The sequence below is a fragment of the Oncorhynchus mykiss genome, chromosome 11, assembly GCF_013265735.2.
Source record: "Oncorhynchus mykiss isolate Arlee chromosome 11, USDA_OmykA_1.1, whole genome shotgun sequence".
Lineage (NCBI taxonomy): Eukaryota > Metazoa > Chordata > Actinopteri > Salmoniformes > Salmonidae > Oncorhynchus > Oncorhynchus mykiss.
This window is the reverse complement of record NC_048575.1, coordinates 19,208,811-19,233,130: the sequence shown is the minus strand read 5'-3', so window position 1 is coordinate 19,233,130 and position 24,320 is coordinate 19,208,811. Positions and strand designations below refer to the sequence as shown.

The 24,320-nt window shown below is 43.8% G+C and overlaps 1 protein-coding gene across 1 annotated transcript in view; it reads left to right on the top strand.

Annotated features, from left to right (window-relative positions):
- The window catches only part of LOC110535425 (catenin delta-2), a 393,927-nt gene that overhangs the window by 36,278 nt on the left and 333,329 nt on the right, over window positions 1–24,320 (top strand). Inside the window, exon 2 of the mRNA XM_036935119.1 lies at window positions 3,535–3,674. Within this exon, the coding sequence (XP_036791014.1) occupies window positions 3,540–3,674 (135 nt within the window). The 5' untranslated portion in view covers window positions 3,535–3,539. The remainder of the gene's footprint in view (window positions 1–3,534; window positions 3,675–24,320) is intronic.

Below are 24,320 nucleotides of genomic sequence, written 5' to 3'. Positions count from 1 at the left end.
TGTCTCTCTCGCTCTCTCTCTCTCTCTCTCTCTCTGTTGCTCTCTGTCTGTCTGTCTGTCTGTCTGTCTGTCTGTCTGTCTGTCTGTCTGTCTGTCTGTCCTTCTGTCTGTCTCTCTCTCTCTCTCTCTCTGTTGCTCTCTCTCTCTTAATAAAGACTTGAGAAACACTACCTTCTGATCCCTTACGCCTCACCTGTCTCTCTCTCTCACTCTCTGTTGCTCTGTCTGTCTGTCTGTCTGTCTCTTAAGAGAAATAATTGAGAAACACTACCTTCTGATCCCTTATGCCTCACCTGTCTCTCTCTCTCTCTCTCTCTCTGTTGCTCTCTCTCTCTCTCTCTCTTAATAAAGACTTGAGAAACACTACCTTCTGATCCCTTACGCCTCACCTGTCTCTCTCTCTCTGTTGCTCTCTGTCTGTCTGTCTGTCTCTCTCTCTCTCTCTCTCTCTGTTGCTGTCTGTCTGTCTGTCTGTCGGTCTCTCTCTCTATCTCTCTGTGTTGCTCTCTCTCTCTGTTCAACTAATCCCCACAAGTGTCCCCCTCTCTCTCTTTGTCTTTCTCTCTGTTGCTCTCTCTGTAACGCTCGCCGAAATGGGTAGACCAAGGTGCAGCGTGATTTGGTTTCATCATATTTTATTTAAATGTGAACCAGCAACAAAACAATAAAGAGAAACAAACAAACAAACGTACAGCCTTGTAGGGCTCAAAGGCAACAATACAAAAACAAGATCCCACAAACAACAGGTTGGAAAAGGCTGCCTAAATATGATCCCCAATTAGAGACTTGAAACCAAAAAGGGAGGGTTGGGGGGGGGGGGTGTCTAGTGTCGGTGGCTGCTCTGGTACGGGATGAAGAACCCTCTCATCCCGCGGATCCTCCAGCATCGGAGGCGGCTCCGGTGCGGGACGAAGAACCCGCTCATCCCGTGAACCCAGCCATGGACCCGGGCTGGACACTGTGCCTGGACTGGGCACCAACGCAGAAGAAGACTCTGGCCTTGGAGCTGGACTGGACGCCGTGTTTAAACTGGGCATCGGCGCAGGAAAAGGCTCCGGCCATGGAGCTGGAGGTTCCGGACCATGGACCGTCTCAGGAGGTTCCGGACTGTGGACTGTCTCAGGAGGTTCCGGACTGTGGACCGCCTCAGGAGGTTCCGGACTGTGGAAGCGCACTGGAGGCCTGATGCGTGGGGCCAGTACATGTGGCACTGGACCGGTGACACGCACCTCAGGGCGAGTGCAGGGAGGAGGCACAGGACGTACTGGACTGTGGAGGCGCATTGGAGGCCTGATGCGTGGGACCGGTACAGGTGGCACCGGGCTGTTGACACGCACCTCAGGGCGAGTGCGGGGAGGAAGCACAGGGCGTACTGGGCTGTGGAGACGCACTTGAGGGAGAGTGCTAGGAGCAGGCACAGGACGTACTGGGCTGTGGAGGCGCACTGGAGGTCTGGAGCGTAGAGCTGGACAGATGGGTTCATCATATTTTATTTAAATGTGAACCAGCAACAAAACAATAAAGAGAAACAAACGAACGTATAGCCTTGTAGGGCTCAAAGGCAACAATACAAAAACAAGATCCCACAAACAACAGGTGGGAAAAGGCTACCTAAATATGATCCCCAATCAGAGACGATAGACAGCTGCCCCTGATTGGGAACCATACCAGGCCAACATAGAAATAGAAAAAACTAGACTACACATAGAAATAATAAACTAGAACATCCCCCAGTCACGCCCTGACCTACTCCACCATAGGAAATAAAGGCTTTCTATGGTCAGGATGTGACACTCCAAGTTAAGGTCATATTCCTATGTATCTGTTGTGTAGATTATGCTGAGAAATCTATAGGCCTCAATTCCAATTCAGTGACTGGCATCATTACCTGATACTGAGTCAAAATGTCCCATTGATTTAGAACTAATGTCGATAGATTTGTTGTATTGCACACAGTATATTCAGACCTACATAACGGCTGTTGCAACAACTGAGGCAAACAGAGGGTGCTGTGTTTGTGTGTGAGACAAGTGACATAATGACTGCTATGTATATATGTGAAATTAACCAAAATGATTTTGTGTGTGCTTGTGTGTGTGTGTATGTCCCTGTCTATCTGGCCCAGTAAAAGGACAGAGAGAGGAACCAGTCTTGCAGGGATCTCTCACCCCTGTCTGTTCTAACACTGATGCTGTCTGGACACAGTTCCCACGGTGATGTGATTTGGCTACCATGGTGGAGCCAGGCACACAGCTGAAGGATAAACATGTTGAAGGACGAGAGAGACTTAGTTGGAGTTGGAGAGAGAGAGACATGTAACAGTTTTACCTCTTAAACCTGCCAGTGCCACCTTGCATACTGGGTGTCTGTGTGCGCAGTTTGTATGTATGTGTGTGTATGTCTACAGTATTGTACCAATTTGTGCAGAAGCAGATACTGTATGTTATCAGTGAATATCACGAAGCACCATCCAAATTACTGAGAGAGAGAGAGGGGTAGAGAGAGGGGTAGAGAGAGGGGTAGAGAGGGAGAGAGTGGCGTAGAGAGAAAGAGAGGGGTAGAGAGAGAGAGAGAGAGAGAGAGAGAGAGAGAGGGGTAGAGAGAGAGTGGGTGTAGAGAGATAGACAGAAAGTTTGATTAATTTGACTGTACTTGTCTGAGTGGGAGGCTAGGAGAGGAGTCACAAAAAAATCAATGGCCTGGGAAATGGAAGTCTCTGTGTGTGTCTGAGTGTGTGTGTTTTTCTTCAGTTTTTTGATGGTAATGTCCTGGTAATCTAGAAGGGGCAGAAAGAGGGAGGGAGAATACGGGACACAAACAGGCACACACACACAGGTACCTCTTAAAACACCTCCTCACAGTAACAGGTTTACCACTCGAACGTGCCAGTGCCAGCCTGCAGATTGGCAGTTAGCACTTTCAGAGCGCCTGGCGACATTCAGTAGCGAGACACTGTACAAAGGCGTTGCACAGAATTAGCAGTGAGTTCTCTCTCTCACTCTCTCATCTCTTTCGCTCTCTCATCGCTCTCGTTCTGTCTCTCTCTCTCTTTCTCTCTCAGGATAGGCTGACAGACTGCTCACACTGCAGGTTATATAAGCCAGCTAACACTCTGAAGTGTGAGCGAGGGAGCTCCAGCAACATTGGAAAGGCCAGTATAATCTGACATGATTTGATTTCACTGCCTAAACCCTCAGAATCTCTAATTATCCCCTAGCGTCTACCTTTCAGGAAGTCTGCAAGGCCCTACCATGTTGGATGTTTGATATTAAAACAGTGTTTTTCTACTCATGTTCCTATTATGTGACGTTTGTATAGACATGATGATATCATTGCTCTTGTGTAGGAGGTATTCTACCTGTATTACTATTTAAGGATAATAATATTGTTTATAGGAGGCATTTCAGGTGATGCATTTATTACCATGTAGTGAAAATGATATTGTCACTGTAAAATGATATTATTATTGTTCTGTAGCAGGTTCACTGTGTGATGTTTGTATAATATGTAACATGATGTTGATGTTGTCTATAGGAGGTATGCCTGTGCCAGACCAGCCATCAGAGCAGGAGAAGGGAGCCAGTCTGCTGAGTCCAGGTCTACCATCATCTAACGGAGATGGATCAGACGGGACGGAGACCACCTCCGCTATCCTGGCCTCTGTCAAAGAACAGGTAGGCCTGACTCTCTCTGTGTGTGTGTGTGTGTGTGTGTGTGTGTGTGTGTGTGCATTATTTGTGTCAATATCAGTTGTCAGCATGGGACTTAAACACACTCTAAGTTTATTTAATCAAAAACACACATCTTAACTACAAACTGATTTGCAGTAGAACCTGACACTGAAGCAAGATGAGTATTCTAGTCCTATGCAGTGGGTTCAGTGTTTTAGAAGTCAAGGATGAGTGCTTGGCAGGGGAATCAGGAGGTAATGGGGAGACATTATGTAGATTATGAGAGGAGAGCTTCAGCCAAGTAGACAGCATTGAATAAGACATTAAAACAAACCACCCTGACCACTCAACAGGGAACCTTCTATCTAGATACATTATTGAAAAGAGATACGGAAAAGTGTCTGTCTCTGTGTGTGTATAGAGTCACACAGTTGTGTGTGTGTGTATATATATATATATATATGTACAAAACTTTAAAAAAAAGGTGCGGACTCCGGCCGCAAAACCTGAAACCAAAAGGGTTTGCAGTAAAGTCTCTGTGTGTGTGTGGGGGGGGGGGGGGGGGGGGGGGTACTGTCCTGACCATAGAGAGTACTTATTTTCTATGGTAGAGTAGGTCAGGGTGTACCGGACTGGGTAGGCGCACTGGAGGCCTGATGCGTGAGGCTGGTACAGGTGACACCGATTGGTGACACGCACTTAAGGGCAAGTGCGGTGAGGGGGCACAGGACGTACTGGGCTGTGAAGGCGCACCGGAGACCTGGTGCGTATAGCCTGCATCAATGGTACCTGTTCGATGACACACTTCGCATGGCGAGTGCGAGGAGCTAGCATAGGACGTACTGGGCTGTGGAGGCACGCTGGAGGCCTGATGCGTGGGACCGGCACAGATTGCATCGGACTGGTAACACGCTCCTCCAAACGCCTGCGTTGCTGCATACTACTCGCCAACTTCATTCTCTGGTATCCCTCCTCGCACTGTTCCATTGACTCCCAGGCGGGTTCTGGCACTCTCCCTGGGTCGACCGACCACCTCTCTACCTCCTCCCATGTTGTCACTGGTTCACTCCTCGGCCTCGCCGACCACCTCGTGTGCCTCCCCCCCAAAAATATTTTGGTGCTGTCTTTTGGGCTTTCCTTGTGGCCGCGAACCCCGGCGTCGTCGCTGTTCTCCCTTCTCTCCTTGTGTCTCCCGCTATGGGAGGCGATCCTGTCCAGGATTCCTTCCCGTCCAGAATCTCCTCCCAAGTCCATGTTACCCTCTCCTCCTGGGCACGCTGCTTGGTCCTGTTTTGCTGGGATATTCTGTCATGTTCGCTAGAATAAATGTCAGACCAAGGCGCAGCGGATGTTGAGTTCCACATTATTTAATAGAGAGTGAAACTAAGCAAAGACAAAAACAAATAAACTATAAACTAACAACGAACCGCGACAACAGAGATGCTACGTGCACTAACTCAAAACAATATCCCAGAAACACAGATGGAAAAAACAGCTACTTAAATATGATCCCCAATTAGAGACAACAATTACCAGCTGCCTTTAATTGGGAATCATACACAATCTTAACATAGAAAAACAAACCTAGAACCCCACACAGAAATAAGAAAATAGACTAACCCCCCAATCGAATCAAATCAAATCAAATGTATTTATATAGCCATTCTTACATCAGCTGATATCTCAAAGTGCTGTACATAAACCCAGCCTAAAACCCCAAACAGCAAGCAATGCAGGTATAGAAGCACGGTGGCTAGGAAAAACTCCCTAGAAAGACCAAAACATAGGAAGAAACCTAGAGAGGAACCAGGCTATGAGGGGTGGCCAGTCCTCTTCTGGCTGTGCCGGGTGGAGATTATAACAGAACATGGCCAAGATGTTCAAATGTTCATAAATGACCAGCATGTTCAAATTATAGTAGTCACAGTAGTGGTCGAGGGTGCAGCAAGTCAGCACCTCAGGAGTAAATGTCAGTTGGCTTTTCATAGCCGATAATTGAGAGTATCTCTACCGCTCCTGCTGTCTCTAGAGAGTTGAAAACAGCAGGTCTGGGACAGGTAGCACGTCCGGTGAACAGGTCAGGGTTCCATAGCCGCAGGCAGAACAGTTGAAACTGGAGCAGCAGCATGGCCAGGTGGACTGGGGACAGCAAGGAGTCAATATGCCAGGTAGTCCCGAGGCATGGTCCTAGGGCTAAGGTCCTCAGAGAGAGAGCGAGAAAGAGAGAATTAGAGAGGGCATACTTAAATTCACACAGGACACCGGATAAGATAAGTACTCCAGATATAACAAACTGACCCTAGCCCCCCGACACATAAACAACTGCAGCATAAATACTGGAGGCTGAGACAGGAGGGGTCAGGAGACACTGTGGCCCCATTCGATGATACCCCCGGACAGGGCCAAACAGGAAGGATATAACCCCACCCACTTTGCCAAAGCACAGCCACCACACCACTAGAGGGATATCTTCAACCACCAACTTGCCATCCTGAGACAAGGCCGAGTATAGCCCACAAAGATCTCCGCCACGGCACAACCCAAGGGGGGGCGCCAACCCAGACAGGAAGATCACATCAGTGACTCAACCCACTCAAGTGACGCACCCCTCCTAGGGACGGCATGAAAGAGCACCAGTAAGCCAGTGACTCAGCCCCTGTAATAGGGTTAGAGGCAATCACGCCCTGACCTACTCTACCATAGAAAATAAGGACTCTCTATGGTCAGGACGTGACAGCATTGGAGTAAACATGGGCCAGCATCCCTGTGGAACGCTTACGAGAGTCCAACTCAATGTTAGGAAGGCATTCTTAATGTTTTGTACACTCAGTGTATGTGTGTGTTTACAGTATTGTACTAGTTTGTCCAGAAAAGGAGAGAGAGAGAGATAGTTAATATCAATGGCCTGATAAATGGAAGCATCTGTGTGTGTGCTTGCACACCTGTGTGTGTTGTAGTCAGTATACACTACTTGTTCAGAAGTCTGCTCGTCGAACATCTCATTCAGAACTCATGGGCATTAATATGGAGTTGTTCCCCCCTTTGCTGCTATAATAGCCTCCACTCTTCTGGGAAGGCTTTCCACTAGCTGTTGGAACATTACTGCAGGGTCTTGCTTCCCATTCAGCCACAAGAGCATTAGTGAGGTCAGGCATTGATGTTGGGCGATCAGGCCTGGCTCGCAGTCGGTGTTCCAAAGGGGCTCACTGAGGTTGAGGTCTGTGCCAGACAAGTTCTTCCACACCAATCTCGACAAACCATTTCTGTATGGACCTCGCTTTGTGCACAGGGACATTGTCATGGTGAAACAGAAAAGGGCCTTCCCCAAACTGTTGCCACAAAGTTGGAAGCACAGAATCGTCTAGAATGTCATTATATGCTGTAGCGTTAAGATTTCCCTTCAGTGGAACTAAGGGGCCTAGCCCGAACCATGAAGAACAGCCCAGACCATTATTCCTCCTCCACCAAACTTTACAGTTGGCACTACGCATTCTGGCAGGTAGCTTTCTCCTGGCATCCGCCAAACCCATATTCGTCTGTCAGACTGCCAGATGGTGAAGCGTGATTCATCACTCCAGAGAGTCCAATGGCGGTGGAAACCATGGAAACCCATTTCATGAAGCCTACCACTTTGGCTGAGCCACTTTGGCTGAGCCTAACAATGGCTGAGCCATTGTTGCTCCTAGACGTTTCCACTTCACAATAACAGCACTTACATTTGACCGGGGCAGCTCTAGCAGGGCAGAATGTTTTTTTCCTTATTTAACCTTTAGTTAACTCTTCAGTAAGGCCATTCTTCTGCCAATGTTTGTCTATGGAGATTGCATGGCGGTGTACTCGAATTATACACCTGTCAGCTAGGGGTATGGCTCAAATAGCCGAATCCACTAATTTGAAGGGGTGTCCACATACAGTGCCTTGCGAAAGTATTCGGCCCCCTTGAACTTGAACCTTTTGCCACATTTCAGGCTTCAAACATGAAGATATAAAACTGTATTTTTTTGTGAAGAATCAACAACAAGTGGGACACAATCATGAAGTGGAACGACATTTATTGTATATTTCAAACTTTTTTAACAAATCAAAAACTGAAAAATTGGGCGTGCAAAATTATTCAGCCCCCTTAGGTTAATACTTTGTAGCGCCACCTTTTGCTGTGATTACAGCTGTAAGTCGCTTGGGGTATGTCTCTATCAGTTTTGCACATCGAGAGACTGACATTTTTTCCCATTCCTCCTTGCAAAACAGCTCGAGCTCAGTGAGGTTGGATGGAGAGCATTTGTGAACAGCAGTTTTCAGTTCTTTCCACAGATTCTCAATTGGATTCAGGTCTGGACTTTGACATGGCCCTTCTAACACCTGGATATGTTTATTTTTGAACCATTCCATTGTAGATTTTGCTTTATGTTTTGGATCATTGTCTTGTTGGAAGACAAATCTCCGTCCCAGTCTCAGGTCTTTTGCAGACTCCATCAGGTTTTCTTCCAGAATGGTCCTGTATTTGGCTCCATCCATCTTCCCATCAATTTTAACCATCTTCCCTGTCCCTGCTGAAGAAAAGCAGGCCCAAACCATGATGCTGCCACCACCATGTTTGACAGTGGGGATGATGTGTTCAGCTGTGTTGCTTTTACGCCAAACATAACGTTTTGCAATGTTGCCAAAAAGTTCAATTTTGGTTTCATCTGACCAGAGCACCTTCTTCCACATGTTTGGTGTGTCTCCCAGGTGGCTTGTGGCAAACTTTAAATTACACTTTTTATGGATATCTTTAAGAAATGGCTTTCTTCTTGCCACTCTTCCATAAAGGCCAGATTTGTGCAATATATGACTGATTGTTGTCCTATGGACAGAGTCTCCCACCTCAGCTGTAGATCTCTGCAGTTCATCCAGAGTGATCATGGGCCTCTTGGCTGCATCTCTGATCAGTCTTCTCCTTGTATGAGCTGAAAGTTTAGAGGGACGGCCAGGTCTTGGTAGATTTGCAGTGGTCTGATACTCCTTCCATTTCAATATTATCACTTGCACAGTGCTCCTTGGGATGTTTAAAGCTTGGGAAATCTTTTTGTATCCAAATCCGGCTTTAAACTTCTTCACAACAGTATCTCGGACCTGCCTGGTGTGTTCCTTGTTCTTCATGATGCTCTCTGCGCTTTTAAAGGACCTCTGAGACTATCACAGTGCAGGTGCATTTATACGGAGACTTGATTACACACAGGTGGATTGTATTTATCATCATTAGTCATTTAGGTCTACATTGGATCATTCAGAGATCCTCACTGAACTTCTGGAGAGAGTTTGCTGCATTGAAAGTAAAGGGGCTGAATAATTTTGCACGCCCAATTTTTCAGTTTTTGATTTGTTAAAAAAGTTTGAAATATCCAATAAATGTCGTTCCACTTCATGTTTGTGTCCCACTTGTTGTTGATTCTTCACAAAAAAATACAGTTTTATATCTTTATGTTTGAAGCCTGAAATGTGGCAAAAGGTCGCAAAATTCAAGGGCGCCAAATACTTTCGCAAGGCACTGTACCTTTGTTGATGTAGTGTATCTCCCCTCACATTCCATTGAAAGACAAATGTTCCTCTGCCTCCACAATCTAAAGGGATTCTTTCAGATAACACATTCCTTTGAGACCCATTGATTGAATTGGGAGAGGTTTATGGGCCTTGAACAGCGGTTCGTCTGATGGAATGTGGATTCACCTTGGATCACGGGCCGTCACAAGGACATTACCAAATCCTTTCACATTTGTAAAAAAAATATGTTGTCGGACATTTTAATTTTCCTCATATGTAGCCTATAGGTCAAGGACGAACTGAATTGGAAATGTTGTGTTCATGAAAAGACAGAGCGAAGGAGAGGTTAGAGAGAGTGTGTGTGTGTAGTGGGAGATCAATGTATGTATGATGTTGTGATCAAAGACAGATCAGATCTAAACACAGACACACACACTGCTCTTTCCTCTGTGTGTGTGTGTGTGTGTGTGTGTGTGTGTGTGTGTGTGTGTGTGTGTGTGTGTGTGTGTGTGTGTGTGTGTGTGTGTGTGTGTGTGTGTGTGTGTGTGTGTGTGTGTGTGTGTGTGTGTGGGTGGGTGTGTGTGTCTTCAGCTCTTTGGTGGTAATGTCCTGGTAACCTTGCAGGCGCAGTCCCTCTGTGACCATCCTACATTCTAAACACATCACCATGGTGGCTATCACCATGGTGACCAATCCAGAGAGAGGACACACCTGGATGTTAGCTTCTGTTAGCAGGGAGGTGTGTTTGTGTGCAACCCCCATCCCCACACAACATACCTTGTCCACTTATTATTGTTGTGGTGACCAGCTGTGTGTTCTGATTGTCAGACAACCAATTATACAGCTTGCTATTATATACAGTAATTATACCCACTGGAACACTCTCTCTATCTCAGCCCCACCCACTCTCTCTCTCAGCCCCACCCACTCTCTCTGTCTCAGCCCCACCCACTCTCTCTGTCTCAGCCCCACCAACTCTCTCTGTCTCAGCCCCACCCACTCTCTCTGTCTCAGCCCCACACGCTCTCTCTGTCAAAGCCCCACCAACTCTCTCTGTCTCTGCCCCACCAACTCTCTCTGTCTCAGTCCCACCCACTCTCTCTGTCTCAGCCCCACCCGCTCTCTCTGTCTCAGCCCCACCAACTCTCTCTGTCTCAGCCCCACCAACTCTCTCTGTCTCAGTCCCACCCACTCTCTCTGTCTCAGTCCCACCCACTCTCTCTGTCTCAGCCCCACCCACTCTCTCTGTCTCAGCCCCACCCACTCTCTCTGTCTCAGCCCCACCCACTCTCTCTGTCTCAGCCCCACCCACTCTCTGTCGCAGCCCCACCCACTCCTTTCCCTCCTTACTGTGCTCCTTGCCGTGAATCTTTCTGTGAATTATTATTCACCTTTCCCTTCTCTGTTCACACTGCTAACTTGCTACCTGTGATTTCCTCTGTAGGGGCATTTTCACGTCACACATTACCACAGAGCCAGTGGGTTACGTCGGTTCAGACTGTGCTTTTACAGAAAAAAATCATAATATATTTAATATGCCATTTAGCAGATGCTTTTTTCCAAAGCGACTTACTGGGTGGCCCCAGCGGGAATCGAACCCACGATGACTCTACATCTTATCTTATGTGTGTCTGTCTGTGAAGAGGCTGGTTCACGCTGCCATGCTTCCTACCACAGCACTTACTGTAGGGGCCACGTCCACATTCATCAAATTGAAAAATGTATTTTAAATTATTTCAAATAAGTCTAATTTTTCCCTTGCAAATACGTATGGCATTGACAGTGATGGATGGCTAATCTCTCATGGCTATAGTCTATATTATATTATAGACTAATACAGTTGAAACAAATGAGTGGAGCTGTTGCTATCAAACGTGAAGTCATCAGGGACCCGACGGCGGCTCAATATTAATTACTGCTGAGGATTCATTCATGTGACATTGTCATCTTCGTTCGCTCCAATCTACAGTATAATTGTATGAGATGATCACCTCGATGAGTTCAAACGAGACAGACTGGGAAGTCAAATTAAATGTTAAAATACTGTGATTAGAAATGAGCTATTCACAAATTGCGGGTCGCTTTGCCACGAAACAATTTATAATTGCAGACTAGCGCTGTCAATGTCAAACTCAAAACTCTTTTGATGCACTGTTTTGAAATTTAAAATGTTGTTCTCTTTTCCAGAAATTCAAGTTAGAATCTAGCTATGTGCTTAGAATATGTGTACAATGCCAATTTGTATCAATATCCAGAGATGTTCTATTTCTGGGTTTATTGTAGTCTCTGGATATTTATAGAAATGGGCATTGTACACGTATTCTAAGCATAAAGCTAGATTCTAACTCAGATTTTGGAAAAGAGAGCAAAACTTGACACAACTGTGGGAAGCATTGGAGTCAACATTGGAAGCATTGGAGTCAACATGGGCCAGCATCCCTGTGGAACGCTTTCGACACCTTGTAGAGTCCATGCCCCGATGAATTGAGGCTGTTCTGAGGGCAAAAGATCAGCAAAAAAGACTGTATAAAATAAATAATACAAATACTGAGGTATATTACATGCTCAAAATTCTATTATTTTGTACTAATACAATAAACTTTAGTATTTGTACAAAATAATAGAATTTTGAGCGTATTTCTATCATTTATTTTATACATCTTTATTTTTGCTCATCTTTATCAAAGGTGCCAATTCACTCCGATTGGCTCGTAGAGAGAGAATATCAGAATCACCTTTATTCACCAAGTACATTTACACATACCCACAATTTTACCTGGTGGTGCTGCTAGTGATGGACAACACTTAACGTTAGAGACAGAACAAAGTTCCCACACATTATATACAACTATGTAGAGTGATTATAGAGCTATAAGAGAATTAGCAGATATACAAATATACAGTGAGTATACAGGTTGATATACAGTGAGTATGCGGTTGATATACAGTGGGTATACGGTTGATGTACAGTGTATAAATGTACAAAAATGTACAGTGTCAGTATGAATATATATAAATGCAAAGAGATGAACAGAGTAATGCAGTATAGTGCAGTTATTTAGAGTACAGTTCAGAGATGGCTTGATGCAGTGTGCCACATACATTTAGTCTCTATGTGCCAGATGGCCGGTTGGTGAGGGCTACAGCCCAGGGAAATAAACTTTTCAGGTGGTGGGAGGTTTTGGTCATGAGTGACATGAACCGCCTGCAAGAAATGAATTTTTGGAGGAGGTGGTACGAGGGGTTGACAATGATCTTTCTTGCCTTGGAGTCTTGCAGTACATGGATAAGGGCAGGTGGGCAGGTGGCCCTCTCTGCAGACCGGACAATGCTTTGCCGTTGCAGCGGGCAGACACAGACCCAAACCGGACTGTGATGAAGGATGTGAGGACAGACTCAACGATTGATGCGTAAAACTTTCACGTTTTTTCAGCTGCCGCAAGTAGTACATCCACTGGTCTGCCTTCTTGGTGACCTCTGTGATGCTGTCCTCCCACTTGAGGCTGTTGGAGATGATGGTCCCCAGGGATTTGAATGATTTAGCCATGCTAACAGCTGAGCCGTCAATCTAGAGGGGTAGAGATGGTGGAGGGGCGTTTTCTGAAGTCAACCACCATTTCAATGGTTTTGTCTGTGTTGACTGCACCAGGCCACTAGTCGGTCGACCTCTCCACGGTACATTGCTGTCGGTGATGAGACCGACCAGAGTGGTTTAATCTTTAAACTTGAGTGTGCGTTGTTGGAGGTGCATTCATTGGGTGTAGAGTAGAGGTGAGTGCACACATCCTTGTGGCGCTCCGGTGCTGAGGGATAATAATTGTATGGAGATTTCCGGTTAGATAACACCAGAGCAATGAATAATGTACAGTTCCGCATGGAGGGAATATGTGTGTGTGTGAGTGAGTGTGTGTGTGCTTGTGTGTGTGCGTGTTTTTAAAGTTTATTTCTATGTGGTTATTTGTTCATAGTTTGTGATCCAAAGAGTACAGTATATAGCATATGGAAGCACCAGTGGTGAAGTAATCATGGATTATAATAGATTTGAGTTAGAACGGTCCTTCTGATAGCTTTATGTTTTATGGCAGAACTCATCTAGTTTTATAGTACAGATGTATCCAATAGGGCTCAGTGGACTATTGTTGTGTGATGAGGAACCTGATACCTAAAGACTTGTAATTATCTCCCACAACCAATGCTTAGACTGAAGCTCAGTGGGATAATTCAATTTTGAGGCACACAGATTAATTGTTGTGGTCCTCGACTTTGTAATTACTATAGTGGGTAGACTTTCTTGTGCTCTCTACATAGAAATCAGTGTCCCAGTCATCCAGCTGTTCACTGCACTTTATAATCAGCAGAAAACAAACTTTGCTGCTCTGAAATGTTGTTTTAATACCCAGACCTCAATAAGATTATTGATTTATAGGTTGTTTATTCTATATGGTTCCTCCTTCCCAAATATCATTGACCCTGTTTTAGGCGAGACGTGATTTGTGAATGTGTGTGTGTGTGTGTGTGTGAGTTTGTGTATATCTCTCTCCTGTTCTCACCCCTCTCTCTCTCACTCTCTCTCTCTCTCTCTCTCTCTCCCTCTCTCTCTGTCTCTCTCTCTCTGTCCCTCTCTCTCACACCCTCACCCTCTCTCACTCCCTCACCCCTTCCCTCTCAATCCCTCCCCCTCCCAATCCCTCTCTCACCCTCAATCTCTCCATCTCATCTCTCTCTCTATCGATGTTCTGTCTGTGTAATGCCAGTCGTGACAGGCTTGATTTGCAGTTTGGTTAAATTAACGCCTTCTCAGGGTCAGGACGGGAGGAGAGAAATTCAAATCTCCTTTTCCTTGTCACAGCTGCAGTCCGATATGGAGGGGGAGAAAGCTTCTCTCTGCTGGCTGCTTGTCAGGCTGTCTGCTACCAAGTTTACTTTTCTAACGTTGTGACAGTTTAAAGTCATGTGAATGAATTGGAAAGGTAACATATAAAATAACAATATCAGATCTCTCCCATTCATGTGATGTAAAATCACCTCAACATTATAGACCACTTTTGGAGGTGTTATTGTAGACCACTTTTGATTTGGAAGTAATCGACCACTTTTCTGTAACCGTATGATACCGTGATAGAGCTACTGTAGTACAAGCAGATTAAATGAAGCGGTGTTGCTTTCATGAGGCTTTATTCATTCAATACATCCAAGTTTGATAGTCAGGAACAGTGTCCTTTCCTTGTCTTTAGAAGCTGAATCCTCTGTCCTTGTCCTCTCTGTCCTTCACCATCCACTCTCTGTGCTAATTTCTGATTACTCAGCTTGGAAGCAGATATTTCAAACATTCATAATACCCGCCTGTGTGTGTGTGTGAATTTTAGCGTGTGTGTGTATTTGTGTGTGTGTGTGTGTGTGTCAGTGTCTGCTAGTTGACCCCTGTATACAGTGTAATCCTGGACACGGCCATTTGGGGGAAATCTATGAGCGCTGCCAGTAAACACTCACAGCAGGAGGGAGCCTGCACACACACACACACACACACACACACACACACACACACACACACACACACACACACACACACACACACACACACACACACACACACACACACACACACACACACACACACACACACACACACAGCATATCCTATTAGGGCATCTGGCTGCGGCCCTGTTCCAGTCTCAGTGTAAAGTCACCCCAGTTGGGCTGTAGTACAGATTTTCTATTCCCCTTTAACCAGTCACTGAAGAGCTATGCCCTCTACACTGTCTGCTCGCTACTGGAAAATAGACTCCATTCACTCAGTATCAGGGATATATTTTCTTCTAATGGTGGTGCCAGTTTTCATACTGAAAGTTGATGTAGAGACACTGTCTCTCGTGTTAGGTCGTTCCTCGACCATGAGACTCAACGTGAGGTGTGGGGTCTCTCCTTATGCTTCTGTCTGATGATGATGATGGATGGTTTTGGAATTAATATTTTATATTTTTATCGATTTCTAGAATTCAACCATTATTAAAACCACTGTGACCTTCATCAGAATGTCCCTGAAGAGAATTATTATTAGAGAATTTATATGGCTATCAAACTAGTCCAGAGCAGATCTAAGACAGAGCAGACGTTTTGTTTAGTCTAAAGTGTTAAAGGCCCAGTGCAGTCAAAAACATGATAATCCTGTGTTTTAAATATATTTCCTCACTATGTTGGAATAATACTGTGAAATTGTGAAAATTATGATCATGCCCTTTTAGTGTAAGAGCTGTTTGAAAAGACTGCCTGAAATTTCAGCCTGTTGTTGTGAGATGGAGTGTTGGCCTATGTTCATTAAAGGCCCATCTCAGAGGAAGTTGCCACACCTACATGTATTTCGAGTAATTCCTGTCCTAGAGTGGAAATTCTAATTTAGGTTCCACCTCGAAGACTGACACAGGCTGCTAATACCTATTCAGGAATTGGTGGTATGAACGTTGTGGTGATTTCCACGCGTAGCAGATAAATAACAATAAAAAGGCCATTGACTGACAGCTGTCAGTGTAACAAGCTAGCATGCTAACCAGGACCGGCTCTAGGCTTTTGGGGGCCCTAAGCAAGAATTGGGGGCCCTAAGCATGACTGTCAGTGACTTAAATAAAAGGAGAAAAATTGCTGATGCACAATCACATTTTGAACTTGCACCTTCTGTATTCTGCAGTTCATAAAAACATCACTTATTTTGTGGGGGGACTAAAGGCCCTAAGCGACAGCTTATGTCATTTATGCCGGCCCTGATGCAAACCTTAGCTAGCTAATGAAAGTTATGTGAGCACCAATTTAGTTAAGACAGACTGTAAGTCCAAAAAGTACACCAGCCTACCTTCCAAGATATTCATTTTTATGAACTGTTTACATGTTGAGGGTTGTTGTTTGTCTGACTCTTGTCGTTTGATAATTCCAGTGAAACTGTGTCGAATATGATCAAATAGCTACAGTGCCTTCAGAAAATATTCATACCCCTTGTCTTATTCCACTAATTCCACTATTAAATAGATTATTTTTAAACACAATAACCCTTAATGACAAAGTGAAAACATATTTTTGGAATGTTTTCCACATTTATTGAAAATGAAATACAGAAATCTCTCATTTACAAAAGTATTCACATACCTGAGTCAATATATGCTATCAGCTTTGGTAGCGATTACAGCTGTTGTGTCTTTCTGGGTAAGTCTCTAAGAGCTTTGCAATTGTCAAATTGGTAGTTGATCATTGCTAGACAGCTATTTTCAAGTCTTGTCGTAGATTTTCAAGCCTATTTAATTCAAAACTATAACTAGGCCACTCAGGAACATTCAATGTCGTCTTGGTAAGCAACTCCAGTGTATATTTCAGGTTATTTTAGGTTATTGTCCTGCTGAAAGGTGAATTTATCTCCCAGTGTCTGTTGGATAGCAGACTGAACCAGGTTTTCCTCTAGGATTTTGCCAGTGCTTTGTCGTGCCTTTGGCTATACCGGATTAAGTGATATGACATGCTATTCTATAAAATAATTTCTCTGTAATTAATATTACCTGATTAAGCTAATCAGGTAGATAATTAACTAGAAAGGCGGGGCACCACAAAATAATGTTTATAGAGCTATTATCTCCTGAATAAACTCTTAAAGACCTAGTAATCTTTTACATCAGTAGCAGTCAATATTTAATCCTCACCTTATTTAGTCTCATCTGAAAGTTGTAAATTCTTGGTTATCTTCACGAACTCTGGCTAACAAGTTGAATCAGTGATACAAAGTTGGTTTAATGATTTATTTACTAAATACCTAAGTAATCACACAGAATTACATATACACAGAATGGATCATACATTGGTTACAAATTATGTCATAAAGTTGCCATGCTATATGCTCATGCTATATTCTGGCTGGTATAGTCAAAATTCATCCTTCTGGCATGTAGGTCGTCACCTTCACATTGAAATTCAATGCTAATTTCGTTAGGTTCTCCAAGGTTGGCTTAGATCTGTAGGTGGTCTTTGTCCTTTCAACGTGGGGACCTCAAGTCCACTAACACCGCACTGAGTCAGCTGTTTTAGGAAATAAGCAAACAAGAAACCGCTCACCCAGAGGTGGCGCTCCTAGTGGCCGGGGACTTTAATGCAGGGAAACTTAAATCAGTTTCACCTAATTTCTATCAACATGTTAAATGCGCAACCAGAGGGGGGAAAAAATCCAGATCGCCTGTACTCCACACACAGAGACGCGTACAAAGCTCTCCCTCACCCTCCATTTGGCAAATCTGACCAAAATTCTGTCCTCTTAATTTCTGCTTACAAGTAAATATTAAAGCAGGAAGCACCAGTGACTCGGTCTATAAAAAAGTGGTCAGATGAAGCAGATGCTAAACTACAGGATTGTTTTTCTAGCACAGACTGGAATATGTTCCGGAATTCTTCAGATGGCATTGAGGAGTACATCACATCAGTCACTGGCTTTATCAACAAGTGCATCGTAAACGTCGTCCCCACAGTGACTGTTCGTACATACCCCAACCAGAAGCCATGGATTACATACAACATTCGCACTGAGCTAAAGGTTAGAGCTGCCGCTTTCAAGTTGCGGGAATCTAACCAGGAAGCTTATAAGAAATCCTGTTATGCCCTCAGATGAACCATCAAACAGGCAAAGCTCCAATACAGGACTAAGATTGAATCGTACTACACCGGCTCCGATGCTCGTCGGATGTGGCAGGGCCTGCAAACTATTACAGGCTACAAAGGGAAGCACAGCTGCGAGCTGCCCAGTTGCACGAGCCTACCAGATGAGCTGAATCACTTCTATGCTCGCTTCGAGGCGAGCAACACTGAGGCATGCATGAGATCATCAGCTGTTCCAGGACGTGTGCTCCGGGCATGTGCTGACCAACTGGCAGGTGTCTTCACTGACATTTTCAACATGTCCCTGATTGAGTCTGTAATGCCAACATGCTTCAAGCAGACTACCGTAGTCCCTGTGCCCAAGAGCGCTAAGGCAACCTGCCTAAATGACTACCGACCCGTAGCACTCAAATCCGTAGCCTAATACCTATTTTTTAGATAAAAAATTGCACTGTTGGTTAGGGCATGTAAGCATTTCACTGTTTCAGTGTTGTATTCCTTGCACGTGACAAATAACCTTTTATTTGATTTTAATTCAACTTATCCCAGAGGCTGCTCCAAGATGCTGCCGGCGGAGAAAAGGTATTCGGAGTCGACTTCTAGTCCGACTCAGGAGGCGGGTACACCTTCCATCGCTTCAGAGTATATTACTCGCTAATGTTCAGTCTCTGGACACTAAAGTAGACGAGCTCAGGGCGAGGATCTCCTTCCAGAGAGTCATCAGGGACTGTAACGTACTCTGTTTCATGGATTCATGGCTCTCTCCGGATATACTGTCCCTGTCCATACAGCCATCTGCGTTCTCAGTACATCGCTCAGACAGTAATAAAGAACTTTCTGGGAAGAAGAAAGGTGGTGGTGTATGTTCCAGGATTAACTACAACCCGGTTACTTAACCCTGGACCTTAGAGGCTGCTTCCCTATATACATAGACATGGAATCACTGCTCACTTTAATAATGGAACACTAGTCACTTAATAATAATGTTTACAATCTGCTTTACTCATTTCATATGTATATACTGTATTCTATTCTACTGTATTTTAGACAATGCCACTCCTACATTGCTCGTCCTAATATTTATATATTTCTTAATTCCATTATTTTACTTTTAGATTTGTGTGTATTGTTGTGAATTGTTAGATATTACTGCACTGTTTGAGCAAGGAACACAAGCATTTACCTACACCTGCAATAACATTTGCTTAATATGTGTATGTGACCAATACAATTTGATTTGATTTGAACTCTGTAACTGTTTTAAAGTCACCATTGGCCTCATGGTGAAATCCCGGAGCGTTTTCCGTCTCCTCTGGCAACTGAGTTAGGAAGGACGGCTGTATCTTTTTGTAGTGACTGAGTGTTTTTGATACACCATCCAAAGTGTAATTAACCATGCTCAAAGGGATATCCAATGTTTGCTTTTTGTTACCCATCTACCAATCGTCACCCTTATTTGCGAGGCATTGGAAAACCTTCCTGGTCTTTGTGGTCGAATCTGTGTGTGAAATTCACTGCTTCACTGAGGGACCTTACAGATAATTGTGTGGGTTCCAGAGATGAGGTAAAAAAATCATGTTTAACACTGTTATTGCACACAGTCCATGCAACTTATTATGTGACTTGTTAAGCACATTTTTACTCCTGAACTTATTTTAGCTTGAAATAACAAAGGGGTTGAACACTTATTGTCTCAAGACAGTTCAGCTTTTCATTTTTAATTCATTTGTAAACATTTTAATGATGGGCTGTAGGCCTCCAGTGACACTAAATCTCAATGCAATACATTTTAAATTCAGGCTGTACGACAATGAAATGTGGAAAAATGAAAGGTGTGTGAATCCTTTCTGATGGAAATGTATATACTTTGTTCTCTCTGTTTTCCTTTCAGCCAGCTAGCTAGCTATATATCAATGAATTATATAAATTGCGGCTGCAAATCCGCCATATAAATAGAAAGAATTTAAGCTCTGGTAATATGGATAGCCTAACTATTGAAGCAATGGGCAAGTTCGTTTTGCATGGCCCGGTGCCCCGGATGAGTGGAGATTTCTCTTTAGGATCAATTCAATGGTTTAAAATGAGCAAACCTCTGCACATCCAGGGCACCGGGCCATGGGAAAACGAACTTGTCTAAAACGTTAGTGGTCAGAACCACTCATCTTGTGGTGACAGGGGAGCGAGGTTCTAACAAATCAGGCGATTTGACCATTTATAAAATGGTCATACTGTATATATTTTCTAATGAATTATGATAATTTGCAAAAACATTCATTTGCACATGGCAATTTGCCCATGGCAATGTTTTATTTTTATTAACCTTTATTTAACCAGGAAGGGATCATTGAGATTAAAATCTCATTTTCAAGAACACCCTGGCCAAGATAGGCAGCACCAAGTCATTACAAAAAAATTTGACAGACAACATGAAAAACTACAAGTAATCTAGTAAAAACCATTGAATTCACAAGAGTATAAAACAGCAAATTAAAAACATTGACAGGTCAGGGAATCAGCCTCAAAATCCTTCATCAGTGATTTAAAAACACCAATCGGGACAAGTTCTTCCAGTTTAAAAGTATTTTGTAATGCGGCCCAGTGTAGGCTACAGAGAAAAGTTGTTAGTCGACTGGTCAGTGCTATCCAGGATCTTTGGACGTCCCTACCCTAAACCCTAACCTTTACTCCTACCCTACCCTAACCTTAACCATAAACATAACCCTAACCTTAACCCTTACCTAAACCATTTTAAATGTCAACTTTAATGAAGTATAGACATCCCAAGGAGCCAACATCATGGGTAAGCTCTGAAATCCAAGTGGATTTCTACTGCTGTGGGCATTTAATAGACCAATAAGAAGGAGAGTTCCAAACCTCTCTGCCAATAGTTTTCAGTTTTCCCCTCCCCACTCAGACCACTCCCAGACAGTCCTAGCTAAATTCTTGCTTGAGATATTGCTCTTTGCTAAGAAGCTACTTTATTTTGGTTTATTTTTTACACTTTTAATTGAAAACAATCACAGTAAGAAACTACATTTTTACCCAGAAATGATTTGATACTGAGATAAAAATGGACTGAAGTTGGGGTAGTGCATCTGCGACAACCGAGAGTCGAACACTAATGTGGTTTTCCTACAGTAAGGCTCAGATCAACATGGCAGTGATGCTATTGTTTATAAAAGGTTTTCTTTATAATGTCGAAGTAAACATGTCTCCAACACAAATATCACACTCACAAAAACACCCTAATGATTGGTTGACAATAGAGTCTCCCACAATGCAGGCGATGGCTGCAGGATGAAGCTGGTGAAGAGCAACTGCAGAAACTTGCAGTCAAAACTTAATTTGATCACATGATTTTTGTAAAGTTCATGCAAGTCGGACAATTTTTTTGGCAGGTTTGAAAGTTGATGTCTGCTGGACTTCCTGTGAGAGGGTCAATCTAACCACAGATTCAATCTGAGGGGTTCTGTGTGTGTGTGTGTGTGTGTGTGTGTGTGTGTGTGTGTGTGTGTGTGTGTGTGTGTGTGTGTGTGTGTGTTTTGGTGTACATGTGTATATGAGGTGTGTGATTGTTGCCCCCAGGCATACTGGTTGCATGCGCCTGTGTGTGTGTTTGTGCACCACTGTGTGTACAGTATATGCCTGTGTGTGTGTTTGTGCACCACTGTGTATACAGTATATGCACCACTGTGTATACAGTATATGCACCACTGTGTATACAGTACATGCGTGTGTGTGTGTTTGTGCACCACTGTGTGTACAGTATATGCACCACTGTGTATACAGTATATGCACCACTGTGTATACAGTATATGCACCACTGTGTATACAGTACATGCGTGTGTGTGTGTTTGTGCACCACTGTGTATACAGTATATGCACCACTGTGTATACAGTATATGCATGTGTGTGTGTTTGTGCACCACTGTGTATACAGTATATGCACCACTGTGTATACAGTATATGCACCACTGTGTATACAGTACATGCGTGTGTGTGTTTGTGCACCACTGTGTGTACAGTATATGCACCACTGTGTGTACAGTATATGTGTGTGTTTGTGCACCACTGTGTGTACAGTATATGTGTGTGTGTGTTTGTGCACCACTGTGTGTACAGTATATGTGTGTGTGTGTGTGTTTGTGCACCACTGTGTGTACAGTATATGTGTGTGTGTGTGTTTGTGCACCACTGTGTGTACAGTATATGTGTGTGTGTGTGTTTGTGCACCACTGTGTGTACAGTATATGTGTGTGTGTTTGTGCACCACTGTGTGTACAGTATATGTGTGTGTGTGTGTTTGTGCACCACTGTGTGTACAGTATATGCGTGTGTGTGTGTTTGTGCACCACTGTGTGTACAGTATATGTGTGTGTGTGTGTGTTTGTGCACCACTGTGTGTACAGTATATGTGTGTGTGTGTGTTTGTGCACCACTGTGTGTACAGTATATGTGTGTGTGTGTGTTTGTGCACCACTGTGTGTACAGTATATGTGTGTGTACAGTATATGCACCACTGTGTATACAGTATATGTGTGTGTGTGTGTGTTTGTGCACCACTGTGTGTACAGTATATGTGTGTGTGTGTGTTTGTGCACCACTGTGTGTACAGTATATGCGTGTGTGTGTGTTTGTGCACCACTGTGTGTACAGTATATGTGTGTGTGTGTGTTTGTGCACCACTGTGTGTACAGTATATGTGTGTGTGTGTGTTTGTGCACCACTGTGTGTACAGTATATGTGTGTGTGTGTGTTTGTGCACCACTGTGTGTACAGTATATGTGTGTGTGTGTGTGTTTGTGCACCACTGTGTGTACAGTATATGTGTGTGTGTGTGTTTGTGCACCACTGTGTGTACAGTATATGTGTGTGTGTGTGTTTGTGCACCACTGTGTGTACAGTATATGCCAGTGTGTGTGTTTGACCATTAGCCTTTGATCTCGTTCACATGGGATCATGGTTCTCTAATCAGGGCATATCTAAATATTCTTTCCCCTCATCCCCTCTCCTTTCCCATTTCTCTGGTTCTGTTTCATTAGCCATAACACTTTGACAGACAGAGCCCTGGCTCTGCATCAGAATCACAGCTGTACCTGCTAATCACCAACACTGCCCCCGCATGCAGCTAAGCACACCCAGCCTGAATGCTAATACTGAATGCTATCGCTATAGCGCTGTAGTTAGCATATAGAATGCTAATGCCTATATGCTCAGGGACATCTAGTATCAGCGTTGTACATGGCTCCACGAAGTGGCAAAAGGGGGCATAGCCCCTTCAGTTGAAACTTGTGCACCCTCAGTTTTAGTTCTATGTCCCTATATAAAAATAGCAAAAAAGTTCAAATGATTGAGTAACAGGGTGACGCAAAATCTGTATCTCCACTGCGCTGTGTCAGCACAATGGACAATGTGTGTAGGGGGGCTATGGAAAGCCACTGGGACGCAGGGTTTCCGTTAGCGGGTAATTGCTGGCTTTTGGCATGATAAAATAAATGAAAAGCCAATAAATAAAATTGTACCCAGCCAAATTGTCCTGGTCTGCTCTGCTGCTGAGGAGAGAGAAAGCGAGAGAGGAGCCTTGGCCTAGGCTACTTAGTGTTGATTGCAAAGGTGGAGACCTTTTTCATTGAAATAAAATGAAAGAGTATGCCTATAGTGAATAGCCTACAAGGCAGGGCTCCAGACGGCGATCAATTTGCAACCCTTTGACACCTGCTGTGGGAGTAAAATGTTGTATTGGTTGCATTTGTGCTGCACAGTCATTCACCTCACTAAAAACGTCCTCTTTTTTGGAGGTTAAAATCATGATGTGGTCAAACAGTAGAGTAAATTATCCTCATGATTCCTGTAATGAAAGTGTCTGCCTGCCTGCCCCTGTACCTGTTTCACTGGGGCCTGCTGCTATGTCGAGTGAGCCACTCTCTCGCTCAAAATCCAATTGCTGGGAACACACTGCTATCCTGTTGTCACGGATGGGGAGAGGATGTTCTCAGTGTCTGTAGGTTTACTTTTTATTTCTCAACTCTCAATTATTAGCTCAATGGCAACTATTTTTCAAAGATATTTGATATGGCTTTGAGATATGGAGTGTGTGAAATAGGCATTGGCCATTGCGAGTGCATTGCCTCTTTGGACGGTAGGCTACAACTGCAATGTTTTTTTGGACATTAAATGAACTGTTAGATTAATACATGGCTACTATGAGTGGGTATGATCTTTATAGTTAGGTATCTAGCTAATGTGATTTGAGTTTCCACTTACTAAGGTGGTGAATTAGCCCCAAATAAATTAGCCTAGGATATTAGAGAACATAAAGATGCAGGAAAAGTCATCTTTATTGAACAAAACAAAATAACGAATTCTGCAGCCCTATTTTAACAGTAAAATATAACAACAATAGCATGACTGTCTACCCACAATGCATGGCAAACACTGGGTTAGGTTGCACATAAAAATATTTTGAATCACATCATCACAATATTATGACGTCATTTATTGATTCAA